Genomic DNA, 13,075 nt, shown 5'->3' with positions numbered 1-13,075 from the left:
AGATTATCTTTACATGTGCTTTAGCTCTAGTGTATTTTTTTTGAGATGAGTTGGCAAGAATTGGCTGCAGTTTTGGTTTTTTTTGGGTTTGTTTTTAATATAATTTTGTTTTAGCAGTAGTTAAAGCTGCATTGTGCTGTTATAGGATGGTGTGGGTGGGACAGTGCTGAGGAGGGGTGGCTGGACACAAAGGTAATCCTGCCATGTGGGGTGACATGGCTTCCACATCCCACTGGGGAAGAAGAAGCCATCAGTTGTTCTTTGCTTATGAAATTAGGGTGAGTTTTCTACATGAAAATGCAAATATTTTTAAGCACAAATAAAAGAAAGTGACACACTGATCTGAAGCAAAATGACGACATCCTGTGCATCTAATGGGTCATAAATTTCTCTGTGGATTCAGCGACCTGAGTGATTTATTTTACTCTTTTGTGACACTGATTTTCAGATTTATATGTTAGGCCTTCTATAGTCTTTTACACTCAGTACACCTCTGTTAATTAATCATAACAACACAAGTCCTTTGTATATGTGTTATAAATTTTAACTGCCATTTTATAGCATGCATGAAATGAGGATTTTTTCCCCCCCACAAAATACCACTCCCATATAACTATTCCTGAAGAATTTAATTTTTTCCAATCTTGTGTTTGAAACAATTTGACTAAAATATTCATGTGTTTGGAAGATGACCACATGTTTAGTCCAGGGGTAGAAAACTGAATTATCAGACCAACAAAAGCATAGGAAAAATAGGTTTGGCAAATTGCTCTTGTCCATATGTTTTTCAGTTGTTTCCTTGTACAAATACATAAGGTATAGTTGACAAGATTTGTAACACTAAAACTAAAGAAGCCACAAATATGTGGAACTTAATAAAAACTGCATCTAACTTGATATCGAGTAGTCCTTGAGCTCTTGAGTCAGTGATGCCTATATAATGAATTGAAATGCATTAGCACTTTTTAAATTGGTCTGGACTAGTTTTTTCTATCAAGTCAATACATAGCATCTGTAACCTGTTTATTAAGGAAGAATACCTGAATTAGAATACAATATTTGGCAATATTAGTCAAATATAAATATATCTTTAAATAGCTTTTAAAAGAGAAAATTAGGGAAAATGTTAGCATCAGTGAGACCCTAGTCATTGTTATTAAATAACACTGAATGCAGAGCTTCCTGATGGAAGTAATTGAATCTTTTTGGCATTTGTATTAATTTTGGAATCTTTCTTTAACTTAAAGATCACAGTGATACAAAACTCCTTCCAGCAACAGAAGAAGGGAAAGAACTTGAGACAGCTGAAATTAAAACAGTAGATTTTAGAGAAAATAACAAGCTTGAAGTTGACAGACTATCAAACTGCCAGGCATGTAAAAATGACATCTCTGTAAGTCATAGGAATTATCCTCAACTGATTTCAGAAAAGCAAGATGACAAAACAAATCAAACTGGCTTGGACACAGTGAAAACTCAGGATGTTGGAATCCAGACTTTGGATAGCAATTTGGGAAGGACTGCACAGAAGGAAATGATTGTTCCTCAGGGTGTTGAATCATCCACGTTTAGAGAGCTGGTCCCTCAACATAACAGAGAGAAGAACAACTCCCTTGTTCAAGTGATGCACAGAATGCATCAAGAGAGTGAAGATACTTCAGTAGAACAAAGTCTTGAGACACGAGAAGTTACTCATAAAAAAGTAATTCCAATAAAAGACCAGAGTCACATCTGTATAAATGGCAGTGATTTTGCTTCACGAGAAACAACTGCTGAAACTCCAGATGACTCTCCTGTGAAAGGTCACCCTTTTTATAGACAGGACACCAAACCTAAACCCAAACCTGCTAATGAAATTACAAGGGATTACATACCAAAAATTGGGATGACTACTTATAAGATAGTGCCTCCAAAATTCTTAGAAATGATGAAGAGCTGGGAATCAGAAGTTCTATCAGATCATAAGGATCAAGAGGTATCTACTTTGGAAGACCCCAAAGAATTAATAGTGCAAAGGGAAATTCATCTGTCAAAAAGTGTGGGTCCTTTACAGGTTGGTTCACAAAATGAAGCTGCAGCAGCAAATGGTCAACTGCAGAGAGTGAACAACGTTTCTGAACATATTGTGACCTCTGGAGCTGACATTACTACTGAGAGCAACCAGATGGAAAGAGAGTCTTTCAAGCAGCGTGTCCCACTGATGCTAAACTTGGATAATACAAATGCTTCTTCTGAGACTCAGGACAAGTCAAATGCATTAAGTCCATTAAGTCCTACAATGAAGCCTAGTTCTTTTTATCTGCAGATGCAACGAAGAGCTTCAGGTCACTATGTGACATCTGCAGTTGCCAGAAGCACAGTTTGTGCTCCTAATTCAATTCAAAATGAAGTTAAGAATACAGAGATGGGTAAAAAAATCTCATCGCCTGATTTGACTTCTTTGGCTTTACAAAAAACAAGTATTCCCTCTCCTCCTGCAGATCAAGAAAACGCTGATGATGGAAAAAACACTGAATCTTCCACTTCTCCTGTTAAAAGCAGTAAGCCTTTAAGTTTTCCCTCCTGTCCTCCAGCACCGTTGAATCTAAAAACTCTCAGAACTTTTGCAGTTCCAAAGCCGTACTCCAGTTCAAGACCATCCCCTTTTGCTCTAGCTGTCTCATCTGCAGTCAAAAGGTCACAATCATTCAATAAGACACGTACGATCACTAGCCAGTCACCAAGAGAGGAATTTCCAGTGGAACTCTCCTCTGTCCCTTTGGCAGCTGGATTCTCCTCAGCTACCTCCGTGCCTGAAGTGAAAAGTCCTTCCTTACAGACCATAACAGCGGGGTCACAAAATAGTCAAATGGATAAGGTAAACTTTATTTGTAATACTAATTGACTGGACCCAGTGCCATCAAGTGCAGCCAGTGTAAAGGCTTGTTTCTCCCTGCTCCCTGGTCAGAAAGCGCTGTAATTGTGCAGGGAGAACACCCTGCCGTGTCCACCAGTAACACAGCATTATAATGAAGTGCAGGAATACAGGGAATGTTAAAAATGAGAGCAGCTTCATTCAGATGATTGGAAATAATAATTTCCTGCCATAATTAGCATTCCCTACATTAAAGAACTGTAAATTAAATAGTCATCCTGTGTAATACTTATTTTTATGTTTGAAGCACTTACAATTTGTTCTTTATAGTTCTGTGTGTTGGTTTCTTAAATTTAATTCTGAATGGTGTGATCCATTCGCCTCCAAATAGTCATGCTACAAGCACACTTGAATGAAAATATAAAGTTTTGTTGGCATAATTACTTGAGAGAAACTATGTGCTATGCTGGTAGTGTGGCTGATCTCAGAAATCTTGAACCAAGCAAACACTAGAATGGCAGCAGTTTGCTATGCACCCTTGTGCCAGGTTGATTCAGATTTCCATTTATAACTAATTCAGATTAAAATTTTTTGGCTTCTTTTCGTTCCACTTCCTCCCTTTATAGAAAGGCAGCCATGTGCACAGTGAGCAGAAGAGTCAGGCGCAGTCAGGTGCTTCCCCTGACCACCCACACCCTGTCACTAAGAGACAAACCGCGATGACGCTCCCGCGCGCTGACCCCGAACAGATCCACCAGAGCTTGCTGGCTGCAATCCGCTCTGGAGAAGCTGCTGCCAAATTGAAAAGGGTGAGTTTTCATCATTGCATCCAAAACAAAGAACTCATGGTACTTCCTTCAAAATTACCATACTAATGTCTGATTCTAAAAGCAGTTAGTTTTGGCACATACTGCTGCCAGGAGGTCTCTTAACGATGGGAAGGGAGGTGGGGAAGAGGGTCAGCTTTGCAGAATAAACTGGTGAATGCACCCACAGAGCTTCAAATGTCTGTATTTTCTTACAGTACAAATGTAATCAAAATCTTCCTGAAATGAAATAGAAATCTCTAGGTTATCAGTTAAGTATCACATCCATAAAATCTGACTTGTGTGTGTTTACACGGTTTGAAATGGTATGGCTTTACAAACCTGCTGAGCAGCTTTGTTCTGACCTGAAGTGGCTGCAACTTTTGGAGGCAGATAACACAAGAGTTCTGAAGGCTATTTTCCTATTTATTAGACTTTATCAGGTCCTTAATCTTTTAGGCATCATAACTAAGATATCTCTCAATGTTTTGTCAACAGTCCTGGAAGGACCATCTTCCCTCACCCTACTCTGGTTAAAAACTTTCTCTCCTGAAATTAACCTACATATCTCTCATTGTGTAAAAGAGTCACATTTCTAAAATTGTGCTGTTTTAAGGTAGCAACCAGACAATCATAATCCCACCAAGTTTTCTTGACCTCACATTAGTATTTTGCATTCTGTTTTGAGGAATAATTTTTCATTGCAGAAGGTCAGGAAAAGTCAGTGGTTTTTTGTTTTCCTTCCATTTTCCTCTTGAAAGAAACTAGTGATGTGTGGTAGGTGGATACAAGGGACATTTTTGTTTGTTTTATGGAAGTCTTTGATTCCCTGGGGTCAGAATCTCACAGTAAGTGGTCAGATAGTGGAACATTCCATTTCATAGATTTTTTTTCAGTGTAGTAGTGCAAGAGCCTCTCTGAGGCTTGTAAATCTCCCATCCTTTCTACGGTGAATAGGAAGACTGGGTTTCCTGGAAAAGTCGCGAGCATGCTCAAGTAGCGTTTGATCTCTAGTCAGGAAAAATGGTATATAATACACTGTAGAATTGCTTCTAACTACATGTCAATAATCATAATAAAAACAGAATAAGATTAAGCAAATGCTGTATTTTTCAGAATCTGTTGTAGGTAAAATCTGTTCTACCAGAAATACTGTTTGGATTTTATTTGCGTATATTTTTAAGAATATTTTTTTTCTTCTAGTGCATAATTACATTCTGAATAATATGACACTTCATTTGTTTATTCATTCTTTTTAAAAGAAATGTTCTTAGTTTAACATTGACCCATATAGTCTTTATCAGTCTAGGTACAAGAATGGCATGGGGAAGGAGGGAGAGAGATAATGACTGGAATTGGTTTTCCCCTCCTTTTCTCTTTTGTGGATGGGAGATGTGCTTTGTCAGTAAATTACATGTTGAGACTGGGGTGATGAAAGGGCTGTACTTTTTAAGAAGAAATTATAATGATGAAGAAGCTGTAACCATAAAGAAAAGCAGTCTGCAGCACAGAAATCTGAACCAGGCTTAAAAAACCCCCTGGAACACAAACAAAATGCAGTGAAGAACTCACTGAAGTTTTGCCAAGCATAAAATCGTACATGCTGTTCTTTTCAGTCTCAGAGTGCATATGCTGTGGTACAGGTATGTCTGACAGCAGAAAGAGATTTTTTTGGCCTAGAGCAAATTTAATAAAAACGTGGTCTCATTTTATGTTTAACACAGAGAACTGGCCATAGGAGGACAGGGAAGTGAAGCATTTTGTATCAATAAGTTATTTGCACCCAAAAGTGCTTTTGAGAATTGAGAGGACTTGTAGAATGCATACACCTCATAGCTTCCAGTATCATGCTTCAGTCAGGAAAAGGAGTAATAATTTTATCTGTTTGAATAATGAGAGATGTCTGTCAGGTGCTTGCTTCTCTTTTTACCTGTCACCATACACTCTCTCCTTGCAGCTCTGAGAGTCATTTGAAAAATAAAATCCTGGCACCACTTGCCAAGTTCTCTAATTTTTTTCACCCTCTGTTTTACTTAATACGTTGTATGTAGTGCTGAGATCTGTGGCCTTTTGTGTTGCTGGTCTTTCCTGTTCAATAGAGGCCTCAGTAATTACTAACCTAAAAAGGGTCAAGTGAGGTTTCTTTTTAACGATTTTTCTCTTGAGAATGTTTTCATTGTGTTTAGTAAACCGTGTGCTGTGGTATGTGGTTCTTATGGCTGTGGAGCATCTACAGCTCCCATTTACTTCAATTGGAGCTGTTGGGTTATGCAATTCCACTGAAAATCAGGCTTTGGCTATCTGTACTAAAAGTGATGGTTTGCTTCTGATAAAAGAAACATTACCAAGGTATAAAGAAGTTTTAGAAGATTTATTAAGAAATGAGGTCTATTCAACATTTAATAAAAATGTTTGGTTTAGTGATGTTTTTTCAAGTACTTCTTTGCAACCAGTTGTGGAGAAGGACTGAAAATTATGTATCTTTTGAATTGTTACACATGAAATTTTTTGTCAGGATAAAATATGTTTTTAAGTAATGTCTTCTGTTTCCACTTCTGTAGAATATATGCTTAGTTAAGAAATCATATAGGAGGTCTTCCACTGGAATGAGAAAAACACTAAATGAAGTAACAGTGTGTAACATATTAGAGATATAAAAATCTGGAAATTTAGGTTAACATTTCTTTAATATTTTTTTCTCTTTCTTTTTTTTTACCCCACCCTGCCTCCAGGTTGGTCCTCCATCAAACACCATAGCTGTCAATGGAAGAGCCAGGCTTAACCCTTTGCATTCTACAGAAGCTAAGGCTAATCCCTAGACATTATACCAAACATTTTGCACTTTACTACTGCTTCATAGGCCAACTTAATACTAACTACAAATTTTTGGAAGTGTAAATGCAAGTATATGTTAATATATTTTTGTCAACAGTTATAACAATGTCAGGCTGGGTCTTTTGATGCCTTTAAAAGATTATTAGAATATGTAAATTATAGTAATAATTTGCCTTTTTCTCTTTATAAAGGTGACTATGCTGCTAAAAAGTTTTAAGACGAGGTGTAGGTGAACTTTGCTTATGATAGAATGAGAATTGAAGATTCTTGATTTTAGCCTTCAAGACTGAACAATATGTAGCACTATGCTGAAATTACAGATTGGAAGCCAGCTAAAAGTTTTAAATCAAATAATTAATTTTTGATTGTGTATTACTTTAACAGATTGTATGAACTTAAATCTACCACATGCTGCCTCCATATTACTTCATTAAATTAAAATTGTGATTATTAGAAATCTTAATTCAATGCAATACTTTGTTTCTGTCTTAAAAAATAGATGTTTTTGTTCCTTTAGCAGAGAGTAATTGGGATATGTATTTTGATTTTTATTTTTTTTTTTTTTACTCTCCTGTAATTTTTTTTCCTAGTAGCGTGCACACACAAAAAATCAGGACATAAATTATTGGAAACTTTTGTACTATTCAAAACCTTTTCTTAACAGTAGCACTACATGATGTTTCTTAACTGCTCTTTAAATATCTGTATATATATTTACCTAGCATCAGATAAGCAATAAGTAGTCATCAACATATAGTCACTTACTAGTACAAAACAAATTCCAATTTTGATACTTAATGAAATAGAATATTTTTTTCACTGCAAGTATGACTAAAAAATGAGCTGCTTTGGACTTATTCCTACAAAATATTTTAATCTTAAAACAGCACAAAAACACATAAATCATGCTTGTATCAGAGAACATCTATTTATAGATTAAGCATTAAATACCAAAATGGGAATATATATTAAAAGAAAATGTTTCATGTTATATTTTATCTATTTTGAGTTTCTTGTAAAGATTATACATTTTTGGGGAGGGAGTGGAAATATGATCATATTCGTGATGAAATAGCTACATTAGGGATGCATGCAGCAATTATTGCCATATTAAAATATTTTTTTGCTGGACTTGATCTAAAATTAAGCAATTATATTTAGTTTCTATTCTTTAACAATATATATTTTGTACTTTAGAAACACTATGTAACTCAGTTTCAGAAACTGATCTTTATGTGCATTTTCAAATTGTTTGCTGCCAGGTTTTTGTGCAATAATCTCAAAGAGGTCTAATTACTTTCCTAGTACAGAGTCAATTACCAGTTTCAAGTTATGGTGTTAACTTAATGCTGAAACCCTTTAATGAATGTTTTAGTAAATAAAAATTCATAAAGAGATCCGATGAACATTTTTTTCATTGCTGTTCTCTCCTGTTTTCTCTCCTGTATCTTAGTCCCTTGCCAATGTGTGTTACCACTTCCATCTTCTCCTTGTTCTTGCCTCCAGTCAAGAGTTCGTTCCGAGGGTGGGGGAAGCTCACGTGTTAGTTCAAAAGACCTGTTTCAGGGTCTGACTGCAAAAGAAATTTTCAACCTTCACTTGAAAATAGTGAGATAGAAGATATAGATTTCTAGTTTCTAACTGGGGCTTACATTCTAGATTCCACTGTGTCTTGAGAGACAGACTTGAAAATTGTAACTTGCTCCCTGGATTCTTGTCTGTGCTCATTGTGATATTTGGAGTCTGTGTTTTAGGCATTCCTATCCACCATGCTGATCTGTATCTGCCAGAGAAGGGGATGCACTTTGAAAAAGAGTCTCTTCCTTGTACTTTGGGTGTGTGGGGGTTACAGGGTTTTTTCCAAATGTTGGTATTCTCTGCTAAGGTGACCAAAGTTATTTCATAAAGCTTTTTTTATCTCCATCTGTGTTAATACAAATGTATGTGATGTTTCACTTCTTCAAACAAATCAACAAAGTCCGTTTTTTTGTTTTGGGGAAAGTTTAAATAACTGTACTTTGTTATTTTCTTTAATTTTGACTACAAAACTGTACTACTGTATGTTTCTTAGTCCCATAAATTAAAAATAAACTGCCTTTTCGTTTGAACTCCTGAAGGCAAATATCATCTTATGTGACATAGATTAAAACCATCTTGCTTGAATTTTAGGGTCTCTTCATTGTGTAACTGAACTTGCTTAATAACTAACTGAAATGTCTACACATGCTATATTACTGTGAAACTCTTCAATGAGACTTTTTCTTACTAGCTGGCAATTTTGTTTAGCAAAACTTTCTCTTTCCCTCTTCTTCCAACATGTGTATGTATGATATTTTTTAATCTTGCTATTGTATTTCTACAGATGCTTTTTTTCTTACACTCTTTTATTAAAGTCTACTAGAGAAACTCTTGTTGATGAACTTGACGTGTTTATTCATTATTCAACCATAAAAATATTTCTGCTCAAGTAACAAGTAAGTGTTTCTAGTAACTGCAAGCCCAAGCTAGACAGCATTTAACTTTTATTGTGAATACCTTACATGCAGGGTAAACAGACTATTTTTTGAGCCCAAGAATACTTACAGTTTGGACAATGTGTATCACAGATATCTTCCAACAGGAGGAAACTAGTTATGCCATATCTCTTATAATCCCCTTGCTTTTGCATGGCAGTCAAAATGTGTAGGAATGAAAGTAAGGGTACTGAAGAAAATGAAATGTCAGTGTAATTGTCCGGACAAAACAGCAAGCCCCAGTGAAGGTGCCTTATGACTTACTGGTACCAGTTCTTTGAAGAAGCAGAAGGTATCCATATAATACAGTGCACAGTTCAGACTCCAGGGCTCTCAAGTTAAGGAGGGCTAGCAAAGCAAAGAGAGATAGTAAAAATGATCTTAGCAATTATAGAAGATACATTTTTAAATTTATTCTACAGAAGAATAAAATTAAGACTACAGATGTAACTGGAGAAGGGAGAAGTTTTGCTGGGACAGCATCACCAGGTAACTTTTGGAAATACGTGACTAAAGGTTGCAAGGCCAAGGTAAGAGCTCTCATACTTTGCAGCTGCAAGATGTTTGACCACTCAGTGTCTCTATTTTTGGGACGTATGTTCAGTAATCAGTGCCCTAGTTTTTCCAGCTACTTGTAATTGTAACATACAACATCAGGATCTCCACAGAAGACATGAAAATTATGTGGATATGGACCAAGAAGCATGGTATCACACATAACAGCACCTAATACTTTGTTTATTACAGGTAGCTGTTACCAGCCAAAGCAAACATTTTCAGTTGGAGCTGCTTAGAATCCTATTTTAAGTTTCCAAAAGGTTTGCAATCCTTCTGTTAAATAGAAACAAGGAAAAAGTGCTGTTGAGCAGTAGGGTGTACATCCTTGAATGCTTGGCCAGACTGCATCCTATTAGGTGTTGGACAACTACAGCAAGGTAAAAGACTAAATGTAAATGACTAAGTAGGTGGGTTGGTAGTCAAACAAACTGAGCTCTTTGAAGAAGGGAACACGCCTTGATTTGTCTGTGTAACTGTGAGGCTGAAGTCGAAATGGTGTGTTTGGATTGGAGCTGCCACAATCAGGCACAAAACTGGATGCTGTGAATGGTCTGAGGCTCTGGAGCTGTGGTGTTCTGTTAGTGCTTGGCTGCTAATGGTGCAGCTGAAATATCACTTCTTGTAGACAGATTGCTTATGAAGTCTATTTTGGTGATAAAGCTAAGCTGTAGCAATATCAATGGAAATGTTTCACGGCTTCTAATTAAAAGCAGGCATTCTATGGGGGATTATTTTATACAACCCAATTGGAAATCACAGCTAAGATGGATGTTTTTTTCTTTAAAATTTCTGATTAGGTAGCTTTGTGAGAGGGAAGGTGTCCATGTTTAAATGACATGAAATTTGCAAGTAGGGGAAACTATGCTTGCTAAAAACTTAAATACTTAACTTCATTTTGTCTTCCTTGGAAGAACTGCGTGGTATGGGAACTAACACAGAAACTCTTTGTCAGGAGTCTATTGCAATATATTGTACATAAAGTTGCATTACTTTTTCACATCTGTTCCTACTTATTAACACAAGCAATTTATTATTTTGGTGGGTTTATGTCTTCAAGGAGCATATTTGGAGGAGATGTACAGTTTTCTCATTTTTAGCTGTATTAAACCTCACATTCACTAGCAGTACAACAGCTAGAGTTTAAGGGAAAGAGGAGATAAACACTTCTCACATTCCTCCATCACCTTGAAAAGACCACCAAAACTGTTAATGGACTAAATTATTCCTAAATTATTCAAGACAGTTAAGAGAAAAAAAAAAAAAGTAATGGGAGGGGGAAGGAGAAGGGAAGAGGTAGAGATAAAAGGAATTTTGCTTTTTTTGATTGGCATGTTCCACATTTGTCAACATGGTGATGAAAGAAAATCTCTTAACATTGGGAAAATGAAAAATAAATGTATGCAAAAAGGGCTCTAATAATTTAAGGAAATTTCAACTTAGTATTATTAGTATTATTTCAGAGTGATTGTGCATGTTTGGACCTAAAAATAACAATGGCTGTATCATTCCCAGTTGAAATAAAACTCTTGAGCCAGAAAGAATACCAAAAAGTTTCATGGGAATGTAAGTTGCTAATTCCTCTGTGAACTTCCCAAACTTTGAGAACAGTCTTGTGCCTGTGACATAGCAGTGTTATTATACACAAATGCCAGTGGTGTTTGCTTGTTGCCAGTTTGTGATTGTACAATGAGTGTATTTTTAGTAGCTGTTTTGTTGATAGCAGCTGTTCTGGGTGAAGAACAACTGTCTTCTGTTTCAACAAATCTGCTTGGTGATTTCTAAAGCATTAGTTTCCATGAGTGTCTGGGCATTCCCAAACAATGCTTATAACAAGAGTTTAGGGGTAAGGTGGAAAGCTTATTCTTAAGTTTACCCTTAGTAAAAAGTGTACCAGTTGTTCTGAGAGTATTGAAATGACTGAGAGTTGGGTCACTATTAATACAAATAATATACATGATGTGTAAGCTGCCATTGTTAAGACAATACTAGAATGCATTCTTCAAAATTTCCTAGTCTTACAGACTGATGGAATAAATTTTCTTCAGCCTCTTCATCTATTTTACCAGCTGTTCTCAGTACTAAGCAGGGCAGACTTTGCATGCTACGTCTGATGTCATCCCAGCCAGAGTAACAAGAACCTGCTAAAACCAGATATCCAAGGAAATCTTCACAAGTGACAGAATAGTTTAAGGAATGTGAATATTAAAAACTAGGCTTGTATATGTGGTGATGAACATCCAAAGGAGTAAAGGAATTGAAGCATACAATCAGCTTAGGGCAGAGGGAGACTTAAGTTCACAGAACCTGTAACAGCTGTTAAAAAAATTTTGGCCAACAGTGGCTGTTTGCAAGTGCTAGTGTACTCAGTGAGCTAGTGCTGGTGTACATTAACCACTAGAGTACTCACTAATGGTTAAAATATTTCTAGTTTAAAAATATTTAATAAACTGTAACTGGACTCAGAATTTTGTAATTTCCCCATAGCTGTATGTGTCTGTCTGCTTGTTTGTAATGTCTCTTTCCTTTTATCCCCCCTATGTGATCCTGACCAAGACTACAATCTAATAGACTATCACGCAATCTGAAGTGGCAAAGCAAGAAAAAATGAATTTATTTCACATTTGCTTAAGGCTTTATATGGTGCTGATTTATCAACAATACAATAAAAATAATATTTTAAATAGTTAAGCTGATTGCAGTTTTCTAAATTAAATACTTGAACTAAATGGAGAGATGGAATGCAGAAGGAGGTTCAATTGGTCACCTTTGGTTAAACAGCCTGATTGGTCTGATCAGCAGACACTATTCCATTGCTTCAGTTGCTAAAAGCTAATTAAACACTTGCATTCTGCTAACTGAAGTGGCTTTGGCCACCTGCAGTTTCAAAGTGCATGTACCAAAAAGGAAATCCCTATGCTATGAATGCAAGCTGCTGCAGTGCTAAACTTCAGACCTAAGTGAAACAAGGAGGTGAAGCAAAGGTTGAAGAAGTAGATTGCAGAAAACATCCTTTTTAAATTGCAGAGGACTGGGAGCAAGCTGGGCACCCAGGCAGCTGCACAGGTTAGGTGCCTTACTGTCAAGGATCAGCAAACTGTTAACCCTTCTCAAAAGCAGCACTAGTGCCAGGGTGGTTCCTGAGTGGTCAGAAGGCACTTGAGCTGCTGATGGCCCCAGCTCTTTCAGCATGTTTTGGCCATCTCTTACACATCTGTATAACCTCTACCTGAGCTCTACTGTGAGCTGTGTTGAGAACTGTCTTCTGTTTAACAGAAGCTACCGTGAGACACAGGCACAGGCTCTATATGTCAAGTTCACCTAGGGCTTGGCCCCTCAGGAAAAGGAACTCCAAGAGTGGGAGGTCTGGGGGATATGGGCTGCAAGGTTCTACCTGTAAATGGTGACTTTAATTTTTTTAATTTTATTCAAACTCTGCTGTTGTGTTCTTTTAAAGATAATTTTAAAAAGTATTTTAGACAGTCAGGTGTGCTTGGAAGTTCAGTAGACAT

General features: G+C 36.6%; 1 protein-coding gene across 10 annotated transcripts in view; it reads left to right on the top strand.

The window, feature by feature from the left end:
* Positions 1 to 8,915, top strand: part of COBLL1 (cordon-bleu WH2 repeat protein like 1) — a 79,149-nt gene extending 70,234 nt beyond the window's left edge. For all 10 annotated transcript variants that reach the window (XM_058839585.1, XM_058839588.1, XM_058839587.1 and 7 more), the window contains exons 12-14: positions 1,248 to 2,857; positions 3,481 to 3,663; positions 6,393 to 8,915. In XM_058839585.1, the coding sequence (XP_058695568.1) occupies positions 1,248 to 2,857; positions 3,481 to 3,663; positions 6,393 to 6,479 (1,880 nt within the window). In that variant the 3' untranslated portion in view covers positions 6,480 to 8,915. The remainder of the gene's footprint in view (positions 1 to 1,247; positions 2,858 to 3,480; positions 3,664 to 6,392) is intronic.
* Positions 8,916 to 13,075: the final 4,160 nt, after the last annotated feature.

Source organism: Poecile atricapillus, chromosome 5 (genome assembly GCF_030490865.1).
Source record: "Poecile atricapillus isolate bPoeAtr1 chromosome 5, bPoeAtr1.hap1, whole genome shotgun sequence".
NCBI lineage: Eukaryota > Metazoa > Chordata > Aves > Passeriformes > Paridae > Poecile > Poecile atricapillus.
The sequence above is the reverse complement of the archived record's forward strand: the minus strand, read 5'-3'. Positions and strand labels throughout refer to the sequence as shown.